This window comes from Temnothorax nylanderi, unplaced genomic scaffold, assembly GCF_030848795.1.
Source record: "Temnothorax nylanderi isolate EJ_2023f unplaced genomic scaffold, tnyl_v1.0 TNYL_tig1079_pilon, whole genome shotgun sequence".
In the NCBI taxonomy this organism is placed as follows: Eukaryota; Metazoa; Arthropoda; class Insecta; order Hymenoptera; family Formicidae; genus Temnothorax; species Temnothorax nylanderi.
In genome coordinates, this window is record NW_027250141.1 from 9,068 (window position 1) to 33,909 (window position 24,842).

General features: G+C 34.3%; 2 protein-coding genes and 1 long non-coding RNA gene across 8 annotated transcripts; 1 reads left to right on the plus strand and 2 right to left on the minus strand.

Moving 5' to 3' along the window:
• Positions 1-1,986: 1,986 nt before the first annotated feature.
• LOC139786573 (uncharacterized) lies at positions 1,987-24,347 on the minus strand. 6 transcript variants are annotated; one of them, XM_071725726.1, is made up of 5 exons: positions 24,156-24,347; positions 6,027-6,142; positions 4,510-4,649; positions 4,280-4,440; positions 1,987-4,120 (listed from the first exon to the last, which is right to left on the minus strand). In XM_071725726.1, exon 5 carries the CDS (start codon positions 3,352-3,354, stop codon positions 2,128-2,130), a length of 1,227 nt encoding a protein of 408 aa, XP_071581827.1. In that variant the 5' UTR covers positions 3,355-4,120; positions 4,280-4,440; positions 4,510-4,649; positions 6,027-6,142; positions 24,156-24,347; the 3' UTR covers positions 1,987-2,127. The 6 variants fall into 6 exon arrangements, with proteins under 6 accessions (XP_071581827.1, XP_071581826.1, XP_071581823.1 ...); XM_071725725.1 differs by having other exon boundaries at positions 4,253-4,440; XM_071725722.1 differs by having other exon boundaries at positions 4,295-4,440; positions 24,156-24,346.
• On the minus strand, positions 7,310-9,154 carry LOC139786575 (retinol-binding protein pinta-like). Its single transcript, XM_071725727.1, has 4 exons — positions 9,060-9,154; positions 8,591-8,960; positions 8,253-8,348; positions 7,310-8,031 (listed from the first exon to the last, which is right to left on the minus strand). Exons 2-4 carry the CDS (start codon positions 8,952-8,954, stop codon positions 7,952-7,954), a joined length of 540 nt encoding a protein of 179 aa, XP_071581828.1. The 5' UTR covers positions 8,955-8,960; positions 9,060-9,154; the 3' UTR covers positions 7,310-7,951.
• Positions 16,291-17,550, plus strand: LOC139786576 (uncharacterized). The gene is made up of 5 exons (XR_011722346.1): positions 16,291-16,353; positions 16,594-16,853; positions 17,009-17,173; positions 17,292-17,392; positions 17,497-17,550. It is a non-coding gene; the product is annotated as an uncharacterized lncRNA (long non-coding RNA).
• Positions 24,348-24,842: the final 495 nt, after the last annotated feature.

A 24,842-nucleotide genomic window follows, 5' to 3' on the forward strand; every position in this document is an offset into this window, starting at 1 on the left:
AAATGTTTTTGAAACCATGATTTAAGAAACGTATTTTTTACGTTTCTATACAGTAACAAAAATATCTATTTGTTACATTTTTTCTTTCAAAATTATGCACATATATCCACTTATTTACTTAAATTAATTTTGTCCTACCGGTTTTAAAATCTATTTGTCATCGGACAAATCTGAGCTTAGAAAACTTCCAACAGTTGCAAAATAAACGTTCTGCTGAACATGGCCATTGAAAAAACATTTATACGTGTGTTCCGTTTTGAAGAACTTCCTAACTGGTGCACACAAGTAATGCAATTAAGTTAGAGTGAGACAAGTATATTTTGTTTCACTTTAACTTATTGCACGAATGTGCACCAGTTCAGAAATTTCTTCGAAAAAGAATAGACGTCATAGATGGTATATGCATAAAGCTTCTAGAACATTCTCACGCATGTCTCAAAGACGTCATAAACACGTTCAAAAGACGTAAAAAGTAGGAATTTTAAATGTCTTTATCTAAAATGTCTTTATCATTAAAACAAAACGTTTCTATAATAATTTTGTAAACGTTATTTTATCGGAAAAGAAACGTTCCATTGAACGTTTTTCGAATAGACATTTTTACTTATGAGAAACGTTTCTAGAAATCGGTTATAAAACGTTTCGGAAAAACGCTTATAAAACATTTCTGAAACGTGTATGTGCTACCTGGGATATATTAGAATGTTTAGATGATTATCATTAAATTGACCGGCGCGACGGAAAACAAGTTATATAAGACATATAAAAAATCAGTGCATTATTAATCATAATCCTTGACTATTCGACGCAATACCTTTTTATATTAAGATAATTCCTCTATTTACGTCGCACAAGGATTAACGCGCAATTACTCTATTACGTGCCTTTAGAGTAACTCCGATATATACGCCGCACCTAAGGAAAACTTTTCCTACCCGAGAAAAAATGATTAGATATTATCACATATAATTATATAAAATCGACATTAGATATAATTAGATATAAAAAATGAGCTGATAAAATTGTATATAATTGTATATAATTACATATAACCACATATAATCATATAACCATATATGGTTATATATAATTGTATGTGGTTATATGTGATTATATCTAACATAATAAATATTATATATATATATATACATATATATGTATAAAATATTTATTGCATTAGATATAATCATATATTATTATATCTTTTCTTCATATATACATATGTATAATCGGTTGATGATCCAGCCAATGAAGGCAAGATCGGTTGGTGATCCAGCCAATGAAGGCAAGATCGGTTGCTGCTACATTACAAACAAAATAATTAATTCGATTTCGATTGCGATTTGCCATTTTAAGTGGTAGAAATAATATTTGGAATCCACCAATGTCTTGTCACTTATATATTTCAAAATAAAAAATCCGAATGGTAGATAAAATAATTATTCACCGTAGCTAACAAAACACGGAATATTTATAGGATGAAAGCAGTTACGCGTACGTAAAGTATGTTATAATAATACTTAAATGATGTTAAAATAGTACAAAGAAAAATAGTACATAAAATAATACAAAGAAGTACCAAATGGATGTATCTGTCTGAATTATCAACTAAAGCTTTTCCCACGCTCTTCACATACAGTGCTGTGAGATCGTGGGACGTAATATCTCCCATTCCTTGATATGGGATGCCCCCTCCAGTGGACACGAAATGCCAGCATGACATGCGTAGCATATCGGTGTAGCCAGAGCCGAAACTCGCCGAAGTAAGATTCGGCTTCAAATAACTAAGCGAGCCGATTCTCGACGACTCGACCTACGAAGCTACGTTTACATACAAATACACATACATATGCAGAATGGCACATACGCACACAACAACACTGCTCACGTGCGGATATACACAAAGAATAGAATCGAGTTTTTTTCAGCGTGGCTTTTCTATATAAATAAATTCACCGAGTAGAAGACCTTTAGAAAGTATGTATGTATGTATGTATGTATATTTATTGCTTTTCCCCACGGGGTTTACAAGGCGTTTTTTTTTTATAGAGGAACGTTCCCAAACCTCTTACATTATTATTATCTCAAAACAAGAAGACAAAACAAAATTTAATTTTAATGCCGAACTTAGTCTGCGCTCCCGCGGTCGTCTTCTTCTTCCTCTCCTCTCGTTGCTTCCCTGGCTCCTCCCCACTCTCCTCTTCTCCCCTCGCTCCTTCCTTTCTCTACCTCCTCCGACTCCCCCCTTCCTCTCCCCCTTTCCCCTTCTATTTCTATCATCCATTCTTTTCCTCCCCCTTCCTCATCTAATACCCACCCCACCGCTTCCTGCCAACTGCTATTTCCTGCTCCCCATCTCCTACATTCTTCCCATACATGTTCCCATGTTTCCTCCCTAAAGTCACATAGCCTACAATTCTTTTTCTCTTCCGTTTCCCAATACCTGCTCTCTCTCATCTCATTCCCTAATCTAAATCTCGCCACTCTTCTCCATCTACTTTCTCCCCAGCCCTTCTTCAAATATCCCGGGATCCCTTCTCCTTTTATTAACTTGTACCACTTATTATACTCTGATTTCTCGATCCTCTCCCATCTCTCTCTCCTTTGCAGCTCCTTATCTCCTCTAAACAGTTTGTCATACCAATCGTCTCCCTCTTCCCTCAGCCTTTCCAGTTTTTTCAACCCTACTCCTCTATCTTCAAAGAATTTTCCTCTTTCTCTCTCCCAGCTCGAGCCTGCTTTCCCTTCCTTCTCCCTTCCCTTCAACTCCTCCCAGCATAGCCTCGCCAGTTCACTTCCTCCACCCTCCTCTAACTTTTTCTCGAAATTCCATGCCCTCATCCCCGCTCTTCCTCTTAACTTCTCCCTTTGCATCTCCTCCCTAACCAGATACCACGGAGTTCTCCCGTCCACTCCCAAGACCCATCTAATATACCTCTCCTCCATCCTTTCCATTCCTTCCCTTTCCTTCCATCCCCATATTTCCGCTCCGTACCCCAACACCGTCCATACCAATCTATCGAACAGCCACAACCTTTTTCCCCAGTCTCTCCCAAATCTCCTCTTCCCTATCCCCCAGATCTTCCCCATCACTGCCGCCGCCTTCTTGATCCTTTCCCCTACCTGCGCTTCCTGACCTCCATTCCTTTGAAACAAGTATCCTAAATATCGAAATTCCTTCACCTCTCCTAATTCTTTTCCTTCCCATCTCCATCTTCTCTTACTGTCCCTTCCCCCTCCTTTCCTAAATCTCATTATTTTTGTTTTCCCCACATTCAGTTCCAATCTCTTCCTGCCTAAATACCCTTCCAGTCTTTCCAACATGCTCCTCATTTGATCCTCATCTTCCGCCATTAGCACTATATCATCCGCATAGGCCAAGGTATACAGACCTTTAGAAAGTATTTATTAGCAATTTTATATATTGACAATTTAATAGCATAACGAATGATCCTTTATAATGAAATTTTACGGCTGTTTTGTACATGTCATGCAATTATACATTATACATTTATATCTATATTTATATATCCTAAAAGACATAACGTATAGAAAATTATACTTATATTATAGATTATTACATGTAACTAACAATTGTCTAGCTAAGAAAAATATTCGCGTATATTCGTTCCTTCACGTGCACTCATAGAGATAGGATACTTCGCATCGTTTTTCCTATTTCGCAAATCTATAAATTCAATTTCTCTCTCTCTCTCTCTCTCTCTCTCTCTCTCTCTCTCTCTCACTCTCTCTCTCTCTCTCATCTCGTCTTAATTCTTAAATTTACCGAATCTCTCATGAGATGACTTCTCTGACACTCTCTCAATTTACACCATTTTAAAAGGCATTATTCGACCTCGTACATTTCTCGCATTTGTTCTTGCTGCATATGTAATCGGGTGCTCAATTGACTCCTCTCTTAATACGCGACGATATCGAGTCGAGGTCCATCGTCTAAGGACTAAGATAGCGTGGCGATTTGACACGTCCTCTGTTCAAGCTCGCTATCCTCGTCGGATTCGCTGGCCCGGGAGGACCGTCGCTCGTGTCATACCTCACCGTCGCTGTCCCCGGGACAGCGTCCTGGTCCTGACACGCCGTCATCGAGAACCTCCGTCACCTCGCGAAACAGACAGATAATGGGTATGGGGTAAGGGCGAATCGAGAAAAAAGTATATTTCGTAATAAATCGATGAATAAATATTTCATGAGAGAGAAACCAAGAGATTGACATTAAAATTAATTCACGAACTTTTTGCTAAATTATTTGATCGCCCACCTCGGGAGCACTCACTAGAACTTCCTCGAATCGGTCGTAATTCTCCTGCCTGGAGTTCAAGAGGCTCTCGCCTACCGAGTCGGCGCCCGATTGGCAAGGATCTCGTCGTCCTAGCGCGCTCGATGCAATATGCAGCAAGGACAGTACCGCCAAGAGGCCGGCTGCAAGCACATATATGTATATCTGTCAGGAGCTCACGGAAATAGAGTTGAAGGAGCCGGCGTCCTTACCCGCGACGTAGGACAGCCAAAGTCTATTGGGTCGCCACGCTAGAATGCAGGACAGTGGTAGGTAAAACAACGCCTCTCGCCAGCCCCGCGTGGCCGCCAGAACGCTGGACCAGCAACACGAGCAGAGGAAATCCTCGTTCCTGAGAAAACAAAACGTCAACATACATATATCGTTTTCTCATAAAAAGGATCCGCGAGATTAAAAGAATTATTTTCTGGAATAACGTTTTAAATAAAGAATTTAAATAAATTAAACAATTCGATATAGCTAAAACCCCTTTTTATCTCTTTTATTCCACTATTTTTTATTTTAGGATTATTTTAATTTTATTTGAATTGGCTCTATTTATTTTAATTGCATGTTGAGAAAAAAATCGATTTAAGATTATATCCTATTTTCCTTGCCAATGTGTATTTGTACTGATTATAGTTACGGTTCTTCAGAGCGAGCGAGATGTTCCTCAGACAGTTGGTGCAACATCGTAAAAGTATTTATGTGATCGAGTTACCTGACGTTCGCGGAACGTCAACTAGAGGATTTACATGATTTACATTCGATAAACAGAAACTTTTGCGAGAACGACGTCTTCCGCTGAATGCCGCAGGCGAGCAATCCAGCCTTTAGTGGGTCTTGATTATGACCCCATCAATTCCACTTAAGTTTCCTTCTTAAAGAGGCGGAGCGGTAAGACGATTTTTCCATCGATACAACTTTCAAATACTCTTACCGAGAGTACCCTCTTTACGGAGATTAACAAATTGAATTCCGAACGGGCAAAAGAGATCAAAATAAAAGTCCGACTTGTCGTACCTGCACCAGTATCCTGCACATTCGGTTTTACGCTACATTCTTTATATATTTTTTCTGGCTAATGTAATACACGAGAACGTTTGTCTAACTAAAATGTTAACGTGCGCAGTGGCAATTGCGTTCGCAATGCAATTTCGCCGCGGTAACTGTATCGAAAAAAAAATTACTGGGAAGCGATTTGCCCGAGCTTTCGAGATTATCGAGGAAATCTCCGCGCGGAGATAATTATCACGCGCGTTTCAGAGAGCTGCTAATGTACGAAATTAGCCGTCGCGGCAAACGTAAACTCGCCTAATCAGCTCGCGGAAGATTAATATACATCATTGAAGAAAGAGAGAAATAATTTAGTTTTCCCCGAAACATAAAACTGAATCTAATTAGGTACCTATATTTTGCTTGCGCAAATATTCCGCACATTCAAAAATTTACGTATCAAAATTATTATATTACGCACATTTCTGTTCTAAATGTAGATATTCTTATATTTACTATTATTTATTGACACTTTTACTCTCACTTCTCTATTCGCTAACAAAGTTAAACGCCACTTGTTACATTATTTTATATATATTTTTTTAAGTGAATATATATCAAATGTCACGTCACATTTCCGCGGATTGAAGGTGACTTTTTTTTATCTTCGGAATTAATGAACTATAATTGAATTTCAACGCGATATTTCATGTGAGATCGTTGTCCGTTTTACCGTTTCGTGCATGTAAGTCGTCCTTCTCCTTGATCCAGCGTTTAATTTCCGCGAGGGCGTTCGCTCTAGTCTCATCAGTCTCGTTCAAATATGTCGCTGCATATAACTTATCCGCGCTGCCCGAGAAAAAATAATTTTGACTAATCATATATAATTGTATATGATTATGTATAGAATCATAAATGAATATATATGGGTATATTTATGATCATGTATATTTACATCTTGCTCCTTGTATGATTATATATGGATCCATATATGATTAGATCTGACCATTCCTATGCTGATATGACTAATATATTCTAATTCGTATGAGTAGGTACAGATTCATATATGATTAGACCTAATCAAGCCTGACTCATACCAGACTGTATATGAATTCATATATGACTATATTTAAATCTATGTATGATTCTATCTAATCATGACTGGCTAATATGAACTCGCACCTGACTATATGTAAATTTATATATAACTAGATATATATTTATATATAATTGTGCGTATTTAGATCTGACCATTTCTATGCTGATATGACTAATATATTCTAATTCGTATGAGTAGGTACAGATTCATATATGATTAGACCTAATCAAGCCTGACTCATACCTGACTGTATATATGAATTCATGTATGACTATATAATATATATATCTTCAGGGTATCATGTACATATATCGATATATCACATATATCTACACCGTCGTCGTGGTCACTTGCATTTGCCATCGTAATACCACGAGATCCTTCGTTCGCTCTGGAGGATAATTTACGTCTGCGAGCCGCAGAGATGCTCTGCCCTGCTCTGCCCCGCGCACGATCAACAAAAAATGATCAACAGATTACACGGTGAACAACGCGTGCTCTTTCAGGATCTAGATGTTATTAAATTATTTCAGCTATCATGAATCAACGCCATCTACGAAGTAGAGACGCGGTGATGATTCCAATAAATACTTGATACTTATCCTCGAGAGAATAAGTCGCGAAAAAATGTTAAATTCTATATTCTTTACATTACGCTTTTAATATTTTAAATAAAATGCATATGGGCTGAAATTATATTAAAAGATTATAGTTATATCATTGCTTTCTAGTTGCACATATAAAATAACTAAATTAAGAAACCTGATGTTTATAGTTAAAACGATAAGGCGATTTTAAAAAATAACACATCCGCTCTTCTGCATCACGTTAACGGCAAGGACGCTTGCGTAACGCTTGCGTAACGAAAGAGAAGGAGAACGATTTATTTTCTTCGGTAAAAGGCAAAATAAAGTATGGCCAAGGTAAACTACTTTATTATTCGGTTAAAGTAAAACTAAACAATTTATTTTATATCAAAATAAAATACTTCCTTAAAAATTATAATTACATTGTTACTTATGAAGTATCGATATATCTAATGTTTACAGTTAAGAAGGTAAATGTAAAACAATGTAAGGAAAATGAGTTCTAAGTTGCAAAGCGAGTAGAGCGAATTTATCTTCTTAGTCTCCTAATTTAAGAATGCAAAGAATTTGAACTAAAAGCTTAATTTTATACATCTGCATACATTATACTCTCAGAGTATACTCTGCACAATGAAAGAAAAAGAGAAAAAATTTATTTTCCCTACAACACACCCGTAAAGGACACAACAAAGCGCGGCATACATTTGGTAAAAGAAAATCAAGCTCGCTATAAAAGCAAACGTTCTCTAGCGTTGCTGAGCCTTTAAAAATCCCCGTAATCACCTTTAAAAAAAGTCCACCTATAAAACTCTTAAAAATTTCATATTACCGATAAGTCTATTTGCGCAGAAAGAGAAAAAGGAAGATAATTATTTATATCTCAAAACACAAAACAGATAAAACTTACGAGCTATATAACGATCATAAGTACATCTATACATGTGTTAAAAAAGCAAGTACTTTTTGTTGATTCTAGAGTTTTGTAATGATTTCGTCATTCTCCTCATTCACAAGGCAGTCGTGATCGTCTTCGTTCAGCTTCTTCCAGCGTTCTATAAAAGTAAGTATTTACATTACATATATTGAAAGATACGCATATTACAATTAGATAAACAATTAACAAACTTTTAGTTAATGTATGACTTGTTGGAATTATTGCAATCTTAGAAGCAATGTGAGAAATTAATTTTCTCTTTGACACATATTTGCTTAATAAGTTACATTCTTTCATTAAATGCGTTACATTTATTGCATTCTAATTTACCGCAATTACCTGTTAATTCTTGAATTGTACCATCAGTGCCGTCATATTCGATGTTCTCATTCAAAAACGAGTCGCGATTCTCCTCGATCAGTTTCTTCCAGTATTCTGCAAAAATAAGTATTTACTTTACATATATTGAATTATATAATGTTGACGTCAATTTAGACACATATGAACAATTGACTATATGAACTACTGACAAACTTTTAGTTAATGTACGACTGCTCGGAATTACTGCAATCTTAGATGACAGAAGTTCATTTACTCTTCAACACATATTAGTTTAATAAGAAACGTCCTTTCACTAAACGCGTTGTATTTATTACATTCTAATTAATCGCAATTACCAGTTAATTCTTGGATTGTACCATCAGTGCCGCCACATTCGACGGGCAATATGTTGGCTGGAATATTCTTTAAACAGTTATGCACCGTACTGTCTGAGTAGACATTGAATCTGTTCTTCAACTTCTCAGTCATGAAAGATTTTAAAATCCTCGCAGTAATATCGAAGATTAACGGAGCGTTAAACATGTTAATTAATTGGATCATCATGGGATAGTTCTGCCATAAACAAACCGATTTCTTTAACATGGAGGGTCCGTATTGAGTAATGTGATATCCAGTTATATTGGCCAAATCTATGAACAATGTGTAGCCATATATGGATGTCGCGGGATAATATTTAATCGCCGTTTCTAGCGCCATCATTCCGACCTAAAAAGATTGTTCGTCAAGAAACAATGGATGCAAATTGAAAATATGTCATGGTGACGACATCCGATATAAATCGTTCGAGTATAGTTTTATATTGACCTTAGCCAGGTTTGAGATTTCATGTCTTCTCGGGTCATAATTGATGCGTATAAGGATAACTAATCTTCCTTGATCATCTGGATTCCGCAGAGGCAAACAATTAAATTTTAATGTTTAAATTTCAAAGTCTAGCAGCGCCAAGTTTTTTTACAAGAAAAATTTATTTATTTTGTTTTAATTAAGTATTTTTATTTTGTACTGTTACTTCTTTAATTCTTTGTAAAATGATTCTTTGTAATATTAAAAATTTGTTAAAGAGAATTAAGAAGCTATTACCACTTGGGTTGGAATAGGAAGACCCTTGAATAGAAACACAAAGATACCACTTGGGTTTTATTTTTTTAAAGTAGTTGCACAACAATTATCTGTCAAAGCAATATACATTCTCTTTGCAATTGGCGCAATTTAATTTAAAGATTTCACATATTTTTTTGAAATACATGTCACTTGAGTTAAGTTAGGTAATATAATTTTGTGAAGGAGAAATATTAAAGGTTTTACATCTTTTTTTGAAATACATGTTACTTGAGTTAAGTTAGGTAATATAATTTTGTGAAGAAGAAATAAAACTACCACTTAGATTGGATTTTTGAATTTACAAAATACATTGCGTGTACTTGGCGCCTTTTTTTTACTTTTTTTGAAAAAGGTAATTTTGTACTGATATCACCCATTTTGTAGTGTTAAGCAAAGATCTGCAAAAAATTTTTATTTTTTATTTTTTAATTATTCACGAAATTAGCAATAACAACAAATTAAATTTTTATTGAATTAGCAAATTAGTAGTTAGTTACAAAAAATTACTATTTACATAAAAATTAATAATATTTAAGTAAAAGTAAATTATACACTTCTCACAAAAATTAAAGGTACACTAAATTTATCTTTAAATATTAATTTTCAAATAAGTAATAATTCATTTTTTACAAACTATTAGTTATTTTAATAATAAAAAATTTATTTTTACTATACAAATTTTTACGTAATTAGAAATTTTTCTCTGACAAATTAACTTTTTTTTGTAATGCGTAATTCACTTTTACGTTTACCTAACTATTATTAATTTTTACGTAATTAGTAATTTTGTGTGACTAATTACTAATTTGCTAATTCAATAAAACTTTAGGTAAATATGTATGTATCTCTCCGATTTCTTTTCAAATTTTATGTATTTTGGGTAGTAAAAAATATTCTCAAAAGGAAAATTGTTGTTTTGTTTGTTTATAATTAATACTTAAAATATCACGATATTAGTAAGTAAAGAAATAATAATTTATGGATGTATATTTCACTTCTTACTATTAGATCATATGTTATTTACAACTTTATTCAATTATATTTTAAAATTATCAATCTTTGTTAAAGCAGAGAATAGTAGAAAGCATAAATATAGAGTATTCTCTGCTTTAACCAAAAGCACAAACTGTTTTCTGCTTAAATTGTGATCCTTTATATTTTTATCCCAAAACATTTTTCGAATGGGCCATGTAATCACATTATCAATTACATCTTGAATTACAAGCAAGGACTATTATTAATCTCAAAATCTCGGGTACTTGCAACTCGTGCGTTCGCGTAAAAGAATCACGGCGGTTTCGCGCTGCGCGTGTGCTTGGCGCGAGACACTACCGTGTCTCTTGATTCGTTCTACTGAATATAATATATCAATCAGATACTATATTAAAGTTTAAAGAACATAATATAATATCTAATTAAAGTAAGAAGCAAAATATACTTATATCCATAAATTGTCATTTTAAATATCATTTCCTTACTTATTGACATTGTGATACTTTAAGTATTAATTAGAAACAAACGGATTTTGCTTCTCAGAATCTTTTTTACTACACAAAATGTATTAAAAATAATTAACATACTTCGGAGAAATCTTTATTATGCGATAGTGTCTGTTACACATGCATATAAATAAGATAGATTTTTCAGAAAAATGGTGCCTGTCAAACGTGCATAGATACAGATCACTTTTTCGTTCTCTTTAACTTTAGCAACTTTTACAAAACAGCATATACGTACGTGTGCGATTTTGGGTACACTTTCCTCCTTAGAGTCTGTTCACACGAAGCGGTTTTGACGCGCAGTTTCGCTGTCGCGCGTGGCCGTGAGTGATTTGTGAGTTGTTTCTATACTCTTGAAAAGGACCGAAATCTGCGGTCGAAACGTAGCGTTTTGTGATCAATAAAATCGACCAGTTGGGTCGAGCCTTTGCTAATTGTTAATTATTCACTGGCGATTCAAGTTCTCTGTTTTCGTTTATACCTTTTTATTATTCGCTAAGTGATGACACGGAGAAGAGAAGGATAAGGTTAATCCTGTACCATTTTCTTTCGTTTCTTCTTTCGTTTCTCCTTTCAATTTTATATTTCAATTCTTTGTTCAATTCATAATAATAAACCATAAAAGACATGATTTTTGTTGTATAGAAACTTTTTTGGAACCGTTCAAATACATTTTCCGATGTGTTAAAAAACATGTATACAAAATTAACGTTAGCTTTCAACTACTGGCTTTCGGCAGATTGGCGAAATAACATTATGCATAACGTGTAACACGTCCTGTGAGTTATATTTCGTTGCGAAGCGTTATCATTATTATTATATTTAATTTATAAGTGGATGAATGTATATTCTTATTAATATTGTATCCTGTAGTGTGTTTTATTATGTCTTGAAATTTGTGAAAAATATAAACATCTTGAATTAAATGTCACGTGCCAATAAATTCAAATGCATCTATCTATAATAATGATAGTTATATTTGCTTTCCATGCATATTACATTTATTTTTGATAAAACTAAGTGCGCGAAGAAATAGGACAAGAAATAGGATACAATATTTTCTAAAAAATTACAAAATTTATACTTTAGCACGTTAACTGCTATGGTAATTACCTCTATGAGTGAAAAAATGAGTTTATTAGGGACCATTTCTGTCTCTGTTTAGCGAATTTTAATTGATCAATGTTTTTTTATTGTTCTTGAAAAGTGCATGCATTTTGTCGTTCTTCCGAACACACGCGCACGCACACACGCGTACACATACGTACAAGTGACGTTAATTAATTAACTCCGCCGACCGCGAACGGTAGGCACGTTCGATTCGCACGCACGTCGACGGCGCAGAAAATAAATCGCGCTAAGTGAAAGTAACATTGCGCCGGTTTCGCGGATCGTCGCGAAACGGCGCGCCGCGATTTCGCGTCGCACACAATCGGACAAAGCTCTCGAAATAGACGTCGATAAATTTAAGACATCTCTAGAATAATTGGGATATAGCAAATTAGGCAGAAATTTGGAATGTCGAAACGTGAATTTTTCACGTGAACGATCCTCTTTACATAAAAGTATTAAAAAGGAAGAATGTACGATAACATATAATTATTTATTTCTGATATGCGTACAAAGTTTCTTTTGTCCACAGAATAGGTATTTGGACATTTTTACGAACTGCGTCCCATTCCCAGGGTTGTAAAGGGTGGGCGTTGAGATAATGCTAAAAGAAGCAAAAACCTGTTTTCTTCCGAAATTACATGATATACGAGCGAAATATCAGTCCAGTTCACTCGGACACTTCGGTTCGGTGTTGCGACCCCGATAATTATTCGGGTATTTCATTTTTAAGACGGCGATTACGGCACGATAAATTCTACCGTCCGACCGGTGATAGCGCCTCGAAAGTTCACGAATTAAAGCTGTGTTAAGAAGTGAAAGCAGCGCCGGATTGCGAAACTCGGTAGCGTGCAAAAAAATCCATTGTGGAGACTAGATAGACTTTTTAACGAAGTGCCGTTTTTTCGTAGGAAATTATATTGTTACGTCGCCCAATAGTGGCTACCTGCTTAATTCGCGAGGAATACGCGCACGCCTTTATTTCGCATTAAAGTAAAGAGTATACGCGAATAAATTTCTTCTCCCAACCGCGGAGAAAACGATGGATCGCAACGAAGCGCTTTGTTGAATGTTTTCGCGGATCTTTATGAAGACATGAGCCTTCGGAGTGGTCGTAAATATCGCAAGGAGATACGCACTGTTATATCGGCCCAGAAGGAGAAGTACCTACGTCGATTCGATTTGCGATTCGATGAATACTGCAACTCTTGATATTTGCGTCGACAATAGATAACTACAACGTAAATCGATAGAAATATCAGATCGCGAGATTACTTCCCATTGTTAATTTTCAGCGCATCCATGGCATAGAAAGGGCGCTTTCGCCTGCAGTACGACGCGAGTAATCCGTTTGTAGATCCCTCGCGACGCTCGTGTAAACGATAGAACAAAACCATCCCCGGTAGGGCTTCCGAGGGACATATAGCAGGCGTAACTTGAGAGCCTCGCGGACCCCGCGACCATATATGTCCGCCTGTCGTTCTCTTTTTCTCGCTCGCACCGCTCCCCTGGCGAAAATTTTTAGTGAGAGATTGTGTTTGTATTTGTTTATGATGAGTTTTTTCAATGGTTACACTATTTATAAAGAGTTTTATTGATGTTTACACTGTTTGGAAGCACGTTGCAAACACTTGGTTAACCCCCTGCTGACAAAACATTTTATAAATACTTAGAAAACTATAATGGAAACGTAGACTATGTTATTAAACGCCACTTAAATATTTCATAAGAAAAACGTAGCTGTGAACATCTCATAAACAATTCCGTGTTTAAATTTACATCTTATAAACAATTTAATAAATTTTTTAAAACTCAAATGAAACATCTACTCAACATTTAAGCAAACATTTTATAAACATATTATTTTTGCCAGGGTTGTCACGGCGGTCGCGGTATCTCTCTCGTGCAGCATCCACCCGCTCGCTGGACCACGACGCAATGGCCCGCGCCCCGCCCGATATCGACGCGTATACGTCAATATCGCAGTGTCGCGACACATTGCCCCAAATATCATATATAATTTCATAGGTATCAAATGTTTCGCTAACGAAACATATCATTACATATCTTCCAACCTTGACTGAAATTTAGTCGGCGCACAGTCAAGGTTGAAAGATATGTAAGATAGCAATAAAAATGAAACTTTCGCGCATCATTTACAGCGCTTGGTTCTTAGTTAATAGCCCGTTTTCTATATTCGTGCGGATCTTGAATTAAATTGTGTAATTAAATTTATATGTCGTCTAAAAACTAGGATTTTATTGTCTACACTAGTTGTCGCTCTTGCAACATCGAGATGCACCGACTAAATGTCAGACTCGAAACACAGTGCCGGTTGGAGTAATAAAATCCTTCCCTACACCTAATTAAATTGAATCGATTTAATTTTTGATGCTATATGCATCTAAATAACTGTAAAGAAATCATTGCGAAAAATATTACCTCAGCCAGGGTTCGAACCTGGAACCTCCTTCATTCCGTGAAGATGTCGTACCAGTTCGACCACTGGGGCATGTGGTAATATTTATCGCAATAACCTATTATATTATATTGCAATATTGTCGAGATGCTGTAGCAACGCATGTTTCCTTTCTTAAAAGTTTTATTTTTTAAATGTTGGTCTGCAATATTGGTTTTCCGTGTATAGGAATTAAGTGGAAGTGATTGATGGTATAGGATAAAGATGGACGATATTTTCATTCATGATGCGTATCGATACTTTCAGACTGTATCACCCATCTCTAGTATAGGATAAACAAAATAATAATTACTTACGCGACGTAAATGATTATATAGTTTTCCAGATAAATATGTTAATAACTACTCTTAGTTATTTAGAGAGAATCCTAAGGTCATTGCCTCACTGTGCCAGTATTATCAATGCAATTCTGCCGTAGTGACACACTGTCCGCGTTGGTCCAGTTTTGCATAGAGAACTTATTTAATATGGTTTAGCGTAATGCAAAAAAACCAAAAATCTTTAATTTTAGTGTTATATGTAGATAATCGCGTTAGCAAAATATTAAGTATTATTTCGGATAGGTATTATTCTCGTAAGGAAAGTTTCATATTAGGAAATAAGAACCTTTAGTTAAGCGTATGTCACACGCAATCAATTTTACACTGACCGTTAAACGCCTATTTTTCTTACGTCTTACGTTTTTCAGCTAATGCACAACGAGCTGATATACTTACATTTAGAATTGTTCATATTTAGATTATCGGAACATTTAAAACGTTGTGTCTGGAGGAGCAGCTTATTTGTTTACTTTTCTAAACGCGAGATTTTATCGCTCCTATTTCACGTGCTGGTTCTCGTTCCCGTAAAACAGATTGCGTGCGACGACGAAGTGTTTGGCTTGCGTACGTTGTAGTCAATTTGTGATACCAATCGTGTATTTGTGCAATATGTACCAACAGCTCAACGAATTTTGCTTCGTCTTCTCATTTTGTAATGGGTATGTTTCGTCGAGAGGATGACATATAGTTAATATATGTATTTTTTTTCCTTGAAAAATATATATTATGTACAGCGACATGTGCACATACGTATGTAACATGATATATGTATACTTATGCATATATGTGTGTGTGTGTGTGTGTGTGTGTGTGTGTGTGTGTGTGTGTGTGTACATCTATGTATACTGAAGGATGGTCCGTATATGGAAAGACAACTATATAATTTTGTAACATATATAATACAACACGTATATTGAAACATCCACGAACATATGATGCCTTCTCTTGCCATATATGTATCATTCGTATAATTATAACTTGCCGCTTACAGCTGTAAATGCGCTGCAATTACGTTACAAAATTTATAAAGTTATCTTCTATCCGAAATATCGAGATTACTGTCTGACATAACTTACAAGATAATTGCATGTTCGCACTGTAAAAATTGTTTGTCTTAATGTATTATTCAATTGAAAATGTATTCACGAGATATTTGAACGATTGCAGTGTTCTCGAATTTTAAATCACGCTTAATTTGTAAATTTTTCTGTGCAAACGATAACTTACGAGTGAGGACTCAGATTTTTAAATCTTTCCAACAAGTCGTGTGACTATAATACATTTTCCTATCCTTTTGTTTTAAATAAGCGTCATTAGATACACGACATGTAAAAAATGCATACTTTCCTATTTCTTTTTTGTTTACTTATGTGCAATCCTTTTTAAGAAAACGATTATTTTCGCTAGTTTTAAATATGTACTTCATATGTACTCAAATCACTATGTGATTTAAGTACATATAATAAGTAAAAAATATAAAATATCAGGTAAAAAAAAAGCTGCTGATTCTTGGGAAACAGAATATTCTCACTCTGAATCTTCTTTTGTCTCGAGTGAAAATCGAATCACTCATCCTGCAAAATTTGCAGGTAATAATTGTAATTGCTCTTTTACTCTTTATTTATAGTTTGTCAAAATTTCTAGCAAGTTTTTGATACTAATAAAAATATCAGATATGTTTAGTAATAAAGAAATCAGATTTATTAGTTAAATATTCAACACAGAAGGAGAATACAATTTTATAGCTAATTTAAGTATGCAAATTGTAGGAAATAATTAAGAGATAGATTCAAAACTTGTTTAATTTTAATATTTTTGGTATTTTTCAGGAAGTTGTGATCCAAACGACTCTACAGTTAAAACTGCAATCGCCTGCTTAAAATATGACAGTATTGAGTCTTGGCCTGAACTTTTGCGCAGTTGGTCAGTGACACATCCTTTGCGCTTTCAGTATCTGAGAGAAACCAGACCGATATCGCAGCTGAATAAGGCAACGTCTTCTGTCCAACAATCGCAAGAGTCTGATGCTTTATTGAGTGATTATTTCAAAAATTGGGGCGTGCTCGCACTACTTAATGGATATCTACTGGTGAGAAAATTGAATTTATACATGTTTTGAATGTGTGTGTGTGTGTGTGTGTGTGTGTGTGTGTGTGTGTGTGTGTGTGTGATGCTCTTTTTTTCTCCTTTCGAATTTATTCCCTTTCAAACATGCTAAATTAATTGATTTGTATATGGTTGTAGATTCAGCAAGATTTTAAAGAATTATATCCTGGAAGAGAAGATGGTTTGATATCAAAGTGGGATTCAACCCCAAAGAAGTCTTAATTAATCTTCTTAATGCTGAAATTGCTAAATCAGATGAGTATGGCAGGAAGTTACTTAAAGATTTGACTGTTACAGATACAGGTATTTATAAAAAGACTGTATTTTGTGGCTCAATTTCTTTTGTTACTTATTTGTAATTATATATTAATTTATATAACTGTTATTAATTTATTTTAACTACTTTATTTATGTTTTTCAGAAAAAAATGACGTAATTCTATTTCATTTACTGCCATCACTTTGCTGTAAAAGGACAAGAGGTGCGAGCGTAAATATACCATCTGTCGCAGAAGCCAGAAAGGTCTTCATCCTCCATGTCCTTGTAATTATCATTTATAGAAAATATTTCTATTTTATGATAATAATTAAGTACATAAACTGACTGTTTTCAAAAATATTTTGCAGATTCCGGGGGACTTGAATCGTCAAATCAAGATTCATAGCGAGTGACTGGCAAATCATGGCCTCAACTTGCAGCCGACGTTAGTATTTGTTGGACCTACTTTATCGAACATTACTGCCAGTTACGTTCAAATAGATACTGTGCGGTATGAGCTTCGTACTCCATTAAAAGCTCTGGACACGTGTTTCAAGGCGTTTCATGCGCTGGACGCTGCATATCAAGAGGAGTGCCGAGCAGTCTGGCTTTTTATTCAGAAGTATTTTTACGATTTGTATCTTAAAGAGAATGATAATATTCCTCGAGTAACAAGTATACTTAGTTCCTTAATTGAATTAGTTTCAAAGAAAATCTAGTGTTTAAGGCTATTCCACGATTTCGTTTTACGTTGCAGAACTTTTCTTATTTTAATAAAATGTATATTTGTAAGAAGTATAAGGCATAAATGCCGCGTCTAAAGTCCTCGTCAGGATGCAAGGAAGGTGCGTAGCATACAATACGAAAGACTAAACGACAGTTGCAATATGTATGCGTTTATTTAATAAATAGCGAATATTTATTTGTAGAACTGTTTTATGTTATCATGGTCAATAATCCCAAATAATAAATAATATAATAATATAACACTGAGAGAAAGGTTTTGTTACTATGTGAACAACCAACATTTTTGCTGCAAGAGCTAATTAATTTTGCAATAATAGCAAAGTTTTACTGAACTTTGCTATTGCAATAAAAGGTTTTGCTATTATTGTAAAATTAATTAGCTTTTGCAGCAAAAAATGTTGGTTCACATAGTAATAAAACGTTTCTCTCAGTGAATAATAAGAAAACATTCCATTTAGTATATATTCTTACATTTTAAGAATATCTGATACTTAAGAATATCTTTAGAGGATTTCTCTCTTAAACTAAGAGGATCCTCTTGGCGCTTATTTTAGTGGAAAATATTATAAAGATAAGTGGTATATTCTTAAGATAAGAATACAATTTTTTCGCATCTAACGTATTGAATTATAATGTTAGCTCAGCATTAAATTTTTTAGCTGAAGAAAAAAACAAAGTTTCATATAAGTCTACGTCGTGGTTCGTAAAATATATTGCTCATTGGTTTCAAATAATGACTGCGCGCCATCCTCTCTTTGCTTTGGGGAAAAATAATATAAAGGAGTATATAAAACCATAACATTTCTCAAAGAAGCTATAACTTTTTTTTCTGAATTAAAAGTTGGAAAGGATCAAAGTTGGAAACCATTTCAAACATCAGCTGCGATATCCACTACGTCATATATTCAAGTATCAGAATATTTACTGAATAAAGGTTTTGATTTTGTTATGGGTTCGAGATTCAGCCAAGATTGCTTAGAAAATGTTTTTTGCATTGTACGGCAAAAACATCCTACACCAAATTCCATTCAATTTAAAAATGATTTAAAGCTAATCACAATATCACAATATATGGCAAATGTAAGCCACGGCAATTATGAGGAAGATGATCGAACTTTTTTATCAGAGTTTTTAGAAATTTTAGAAAAGAGAAAGACAAAAAAGACTAGAACTAATGATGAAAAGAAGGAAGAAGAAGAGGACGGCAATAAGGAAAATAACTGTAATATCATTAATAATAATAATATTAATGGTAATTATAATAAGCATAATAATAATAGTAATAATAATAACACAAATCTAAATAGTAATCAAAGTATAAAAGTATGATTATACAAGATTCTACACCAACTATCAATGTAACAATTCAACTTAACAATATTGAACAAAATATTTTATGTTATATATATTACAATGGATCGTAAGAAGGGAAAAATATTGTGCAATATGTGTACAAGCAGTGGGATCAAAAAAAGTACAAGATATATTTATGCCAAATTAACACGTTTAAAACGTATTAGCAACGCCGAGTCATTATATTTTATTAATAAAATTTCATTTAAATTTTTTCTAGCAATGGAACAAATTTTTAGAAACCACTTGCAGAGAGTCTTATCAGATTCAACTCTAAATGCTAAACAATACTTTATATCTCAAATTCAGAAACTCCCTTATTCTATTCCTAATTGTCACAACTTAAAAAATAAATTGATCGTTAGATATTGTCTGTTTAAATTAAGATCATCTTTAATAAATGTAATTTTTTAAATAAACCAAAGACTGTGAACGTGCAATCTAGTAAAACAATAGCAATGCATATTTATATTAAATAAGTGATGTATACAATTTGATTTTTCTTAATTTAATATTCTTCGTTTTTGTTAATATTCTAATTTTATAAAAAATTATTTTTGTTAAAAAATTGATAATCTTAATCGCATAATATAATTAAATTGTCATTCATTAAATTGTTATTTTTCTTTTTCCCTTTACATATAATTTTTCTCTTTTGATAATTCAGAAGACAGCTGCTTAATTTTTTTAATTTTAATTAGCCTTTGGCTAGTAAACATCAAAATTAAATTAGTTTATAACGAAAAATGTTGCAATTCGAAATAAATTAAAAATCTTTTTCGATATTTTTGTCTGACATATTTAATGCAGTTAAGGAAGTATTTTTTATACCTGCATGTTTCATTTATTATTAATATTATTTATTAATAATATTCAATTTTCATTAATCAAATTTTTTGTATTTTCAGGCAAAATTATCACAAGAACTTAAGTATTTGTTATAGCTGCATGTTTCATTTATTATTAATAATACTCAATTTTTATTAATTCATTTTTATTGTTATTTTCAGGCAAAAATATCCCAAGAACGTGTAAATCAAATCATGCAGACCATTGTTATTCGTCATAGATGAATTTTCAACATAAAGTCAACAAAATTTTCTGTATCCATAATTTTTTGCGTTTTTTAAACACGAACAAAAATTTCTATAATTTAAATTCCGTTTAATTAAAAATAATTTTAAATTGTAGAGGAAAGTCCCCTATTATGAGATAGGCTCCTAATATGCGACAGCGAGGTTTCTGTTAAACTAATAGGCCCTATCTGTTGGTTCCACCATGAACTTATTGCCATGAATAAGTAACATGCCAATTATTTTATCCTTCTAATTGTATTTGTTATTTAAAATGATTGAAGGTAATTGTGAAAACTTTTATGATTAATAGTACCACGCAATATATACCATGTAGAACATTGTCCCAAAAAGTGGAAGTTTGTATACAGCTGTAGAAATAAAGCAAAATTGACATAAAATCTCTAGAGTACGTGATAAATTCAATATTACATTGTATAGCTTGTATTGACAGGGATAGACAGGAGAGAGAGAGAGAAGGACGGTACTTTAAAATACAAACCTAAATAAAATTGTTTTTTATACATTTCGTATTTTGGTTATAACTTTCTAATGAAGCATTTTGGAGATGTATGTTTATGTAACATTTTTTTCTTATTTCTGCTCATAGAACATGGTACTAAATGTAATGTATTCTGTATTTTATTCTATTTATTTTATTAAGCACCTTTTAAAAGAAAGATAAATTACAGTAAAACCTATAGAATTTTGAGTATTATATTCATAATATTTTAGGATATCTACATTAATTTCCCACACATAAAAGAATTGCAGAAACTACTGAATAATTTAAGGATAGCAAAATATTTAATTATTAATTACAGTTTATTTAATTTTCAACGTTTTCTAATTGATAAAGATATTATATTATCACGGTCTGGAATGTTCAGGTTTTTAATTTATCACATTCAATATTTCATCTAGAATATTATTTGTATTTTGCTCAATATTTCCGTTTCTAATTTTATTAACATATAAATTTTGATAATATTAAAAATTTATATTGTTATTTTAAATATCACTTTATTTATGATCATTTTATTATTGCCACAATATTTCAAGTGATATATTTTATGTAATATATAATACTAATTAATATGTTCCAGGTGTGATAAGAAAGGCTCATACGTATGCAACAGATGATCAGATATCAGCCCCGATAAAAACATGGTTAGCTCATGCCAAAGAACGGACTGCCAAAGAAAAAAGAGATTTCAAGGAAGTGCGAATGAAGAGGTATTTTTTGCAATCGCAAACAGAGAGGATTGATCCGCACATTTTTTTATTTTTCTACAAAGAATTCGTTTGAGTTAGCCTCGAATATAGGGTATCCTGGAATATAAGCGACCTCAATTTAAATATTTTTCTTTGGCCAATCTGGCGAAGTCAACTTTTAGTCAACGAAATTTGTTATCAAAATTCAAATCGGAGTTTCGCAGCTTGTATATTTTTAGAACGAGTCAATTGAAGGACCGCAAAAGTTATTTTTTTGAATAATAATAAGACTTCGAGAATATAGAAGTGATTGATTTTAGTTGTTTAATATTCGCTATTAATATGTCCTCATAATTAAGTTTTTGTAACTATTTCTCTTTTATTTAGTACTGTTCTTTAATTATATTTCAAAAATGTAGAAAACTAGACTAACTTTAATGTTATTAATTGTACCGAGCGTGTCGTCAGTTTTTTAAAAGCTTTTGTAGAACGAGTCAATTGAAGGACTGCGAAAGTTATTTCTTTGAATAATAATAAGACTTCGAGAATATAGAACTGATTAATTTTAGTTGTTTAATATTCACTATTGCCGTATTGAATCTTTTATCCGAGAAATTCGGATTATGTCGTATAAATTCCGATTATATAATACATATATTTTATAAAATGTAGAAATATATGTGATTTATGTGATATGAACATATATGTATATGATTTATGTGATATCAAATATATATGCAATGTAAAATGAGAGACATTTTTATATCAAAAGTAGATACTTTATATAAAAATGAATAAAAAGTGTGAAATAACATTTTTGTCTAAAGCTTTGTTTATATATGAATTAAATAATTTCACATTTTTATTTATTTTTTACATAAAATACCTACTTTTTTACCTTACACCTATATATTCCAATTATATATAAATTAATAATATGCTCAAAATATTTTATAAGTAGGGGAGACCGGGGCTAGACCGCTACCGGGGTAAATCCGCTAAATCAAATATATCGGAACCTGTATATTGTGCGAACTCGCTATTAACATTGTAAACGCTGTTTATGGTACCCATGTGACCAACGGAGTTTCGGCAGGTTACCTGCCGTGTTATGATTTTTACGAGGGCAAACGTGTTTTCGGAAGGTGAAAGTGAAATTTTCTGCGCGTGGAAATATTGTAATATCTGCAATAATATTTGCTCTCCAAATCTCGAGGTACGTGATTATAAAGAGTAATGCATGCTGAACACGAATCCAGTGTAGTTTTTCATTATCGTTAATGTCTAATATTTCGTGAACAATCAAACCTGAAACTTATGTTTGGGGCTTATCCGCTAGTAAGCACCCGGGGCTGGTCCGCTAGTCTCGTCACTGTGGCGCGCCGGGCGCACGACTTCAGCTCACGGCGATTTCAGGTTAGGTTTCCCTCGAGCGTGATTCTGTCTTCCCTTGCACGTGCGTCAGTTTGTGTAAGAGGGAAATGGTACGCACTTATCGTCGCAAAACGGGTGTTTTGGCCGACCGAAAAGATGGCGGACCGTTGTTTTCGAGATCGCTCGCGCTCACGGCACGTCGGCGAGGTACGGCGAGGCACGGCACGGCTCTGAGATCCCGCGATTTCCGCGCGAGAGTTGACATGCCGCGCGCGCGGTAGATCGTCCCGACTCCCGGCCGCGGTAAATTGTCGTTGTTGGTCGTTAAGTCAGTGACAGTCGCGCGTGCGACCGCATCGTCCAGCGTTCGCCGCATCGTCTCGGCGTCATTGTCGCCGCCGTTGTAGTGGTGGTGGTGGTCGGTGGTGGTCATCGTCGTCGTCGTCGTCGTCGTCGTCGTCGTGGTGGTCGTGGCCGTTGTCGTCGTGGTGGTCGTGGCCGTCGTCGTCGTGGTGGTCGTGGCCGTCGTCGTCGTGGTGGTCGTGGCCGTCGTCGTCGTCGTCGTCGGCGCGTCGAGGAATCGGCGCGAGGACGCCGTCGAGTCGGTAAAATGGTCGCGCTCCACCGCGAGCTTTTCTAACCCCCCTGTCGCTATTTATCGCTCCCCTGCGAGAAACGCGGCTTGGTTAGGTTGCTCGAGGGTCCGCGCTGATCCTATGGCACCGGAACGCCGTCACGCGTGTTCCCCGTGGTTGCCCGCGTTGACAATGTGACGTGCCGTGGGGAGTTTACGATTTGGTTAACCTCTGTATTCACGTGCCTAAATTGTTTTATGGAATAGGTAAAACAATTATTTTTAATAATGTTTCGCATAAAAATTTTAAATAAATTTTTATATTTTTCTCTTAAAAAACAATTATTAAAATGTATCCTATCATTTTTCAGGATTAGATGTACGTATATATATTGAAAATGCAGTGTAACGGATTAACCCCGGGGGGTAGCGGTTCAACCCCGGCATTTTTGAGATTTCAATTTTTGCACCGTTGTCGTTTTTGCTCTATACCGGTTAAACAAAGCGACGTAGATAAAAATTTCCTTAATAAATTTTGTAGCTAAAGGTTCACTCTTTACAGTGGTATACCACATTTAACTTCAATTATTTATTTTGTTGTTAAAAATCGGCTCCGAAAAAAAACTAACGGTCTAGCCCCGGTCTCCCCTATACTGATAATATACCAGGAGATATTCTATAGTATACTCACAATATATAAAAAAATATTCTCTGCAGATCTTCCTGTTCGACACACTTTTTTAAGACCGTGGTTCAAAATCGACTGATGAATTTACCGCCCGTTTACCTTTTTATAGTCTTTTTATAGCCCTCTCTTATGAGGAGGAAAGTGGGAGGACAAGGAAGTCGGCGGGGGACGAGATCGCGGAGAGGATGGAGGAAAAACTACTGATGCGCACGGACGATGACGAAGCGATCAGGGGGAGGGGCCGGAGGGAAGGCACTGGAAGGGGTAGGGAGGGTAATAGTAGTATTGTATTACGTAATTTGATTACCGCACGTCCACAGTGTAGATTCTGAATTATAGTGTGAGGAGGAAGGGTTGAAACTTCGGTTGAAACGCAATTTACTTAGGTAATAATTAAAAGACATATGTAACGAAAAAAAAAAAATATTTTATTCAAACAGAATAAAATTAGGTAACGTTTTTTGTAATTACTAAAATACACATTTAATAACATTTAATAATTTTAATAAAATGTATACTTGAATAAAATAACAATTTAAATATAAACTTTATTGCATATAAGTTTTGTTTTTTTCTCGACTTTTTTAACAGTATTATTTCTTTTTATTTCTAAATTAAGGTGCCTTAATCGAATGTATGTTCTTGTTCGAACCGAGCATGCTAATACATTCCTTGGCGCAGAATTATTTA

Bases quoted from the DNA above. Each gene is read 5' to 3' on its own strand.
- LOC139786573 (XM_071725724.1), bottom strand. From the start codon at position 3,354: ATGGCGGAAGATGAGGATCAAATGAGGAGCATGTTGGAAAGACTGGAA.
- LOC139786575 (XM_071725727.1), bottom strand. From the start codon at position 8,954: ATGATGGCGCTAGAAACGGCGATTAAATATTATCCCGCGACATCCATA. The intron at 8,349-8,590 runs GTAATTGCGATT...TTATTTTTGCAG, and splicing joins TACAATCCAAGAATTAACTG to AATACTGGAAGAAACTGATC. The intron at 8,032-8,252 runs GTAATTGCGGTA...TTACTTTTATAG, and splicing joins TACAATTCAAGAATTAACAG to AACGCTGGAAGAAGCTGAAC.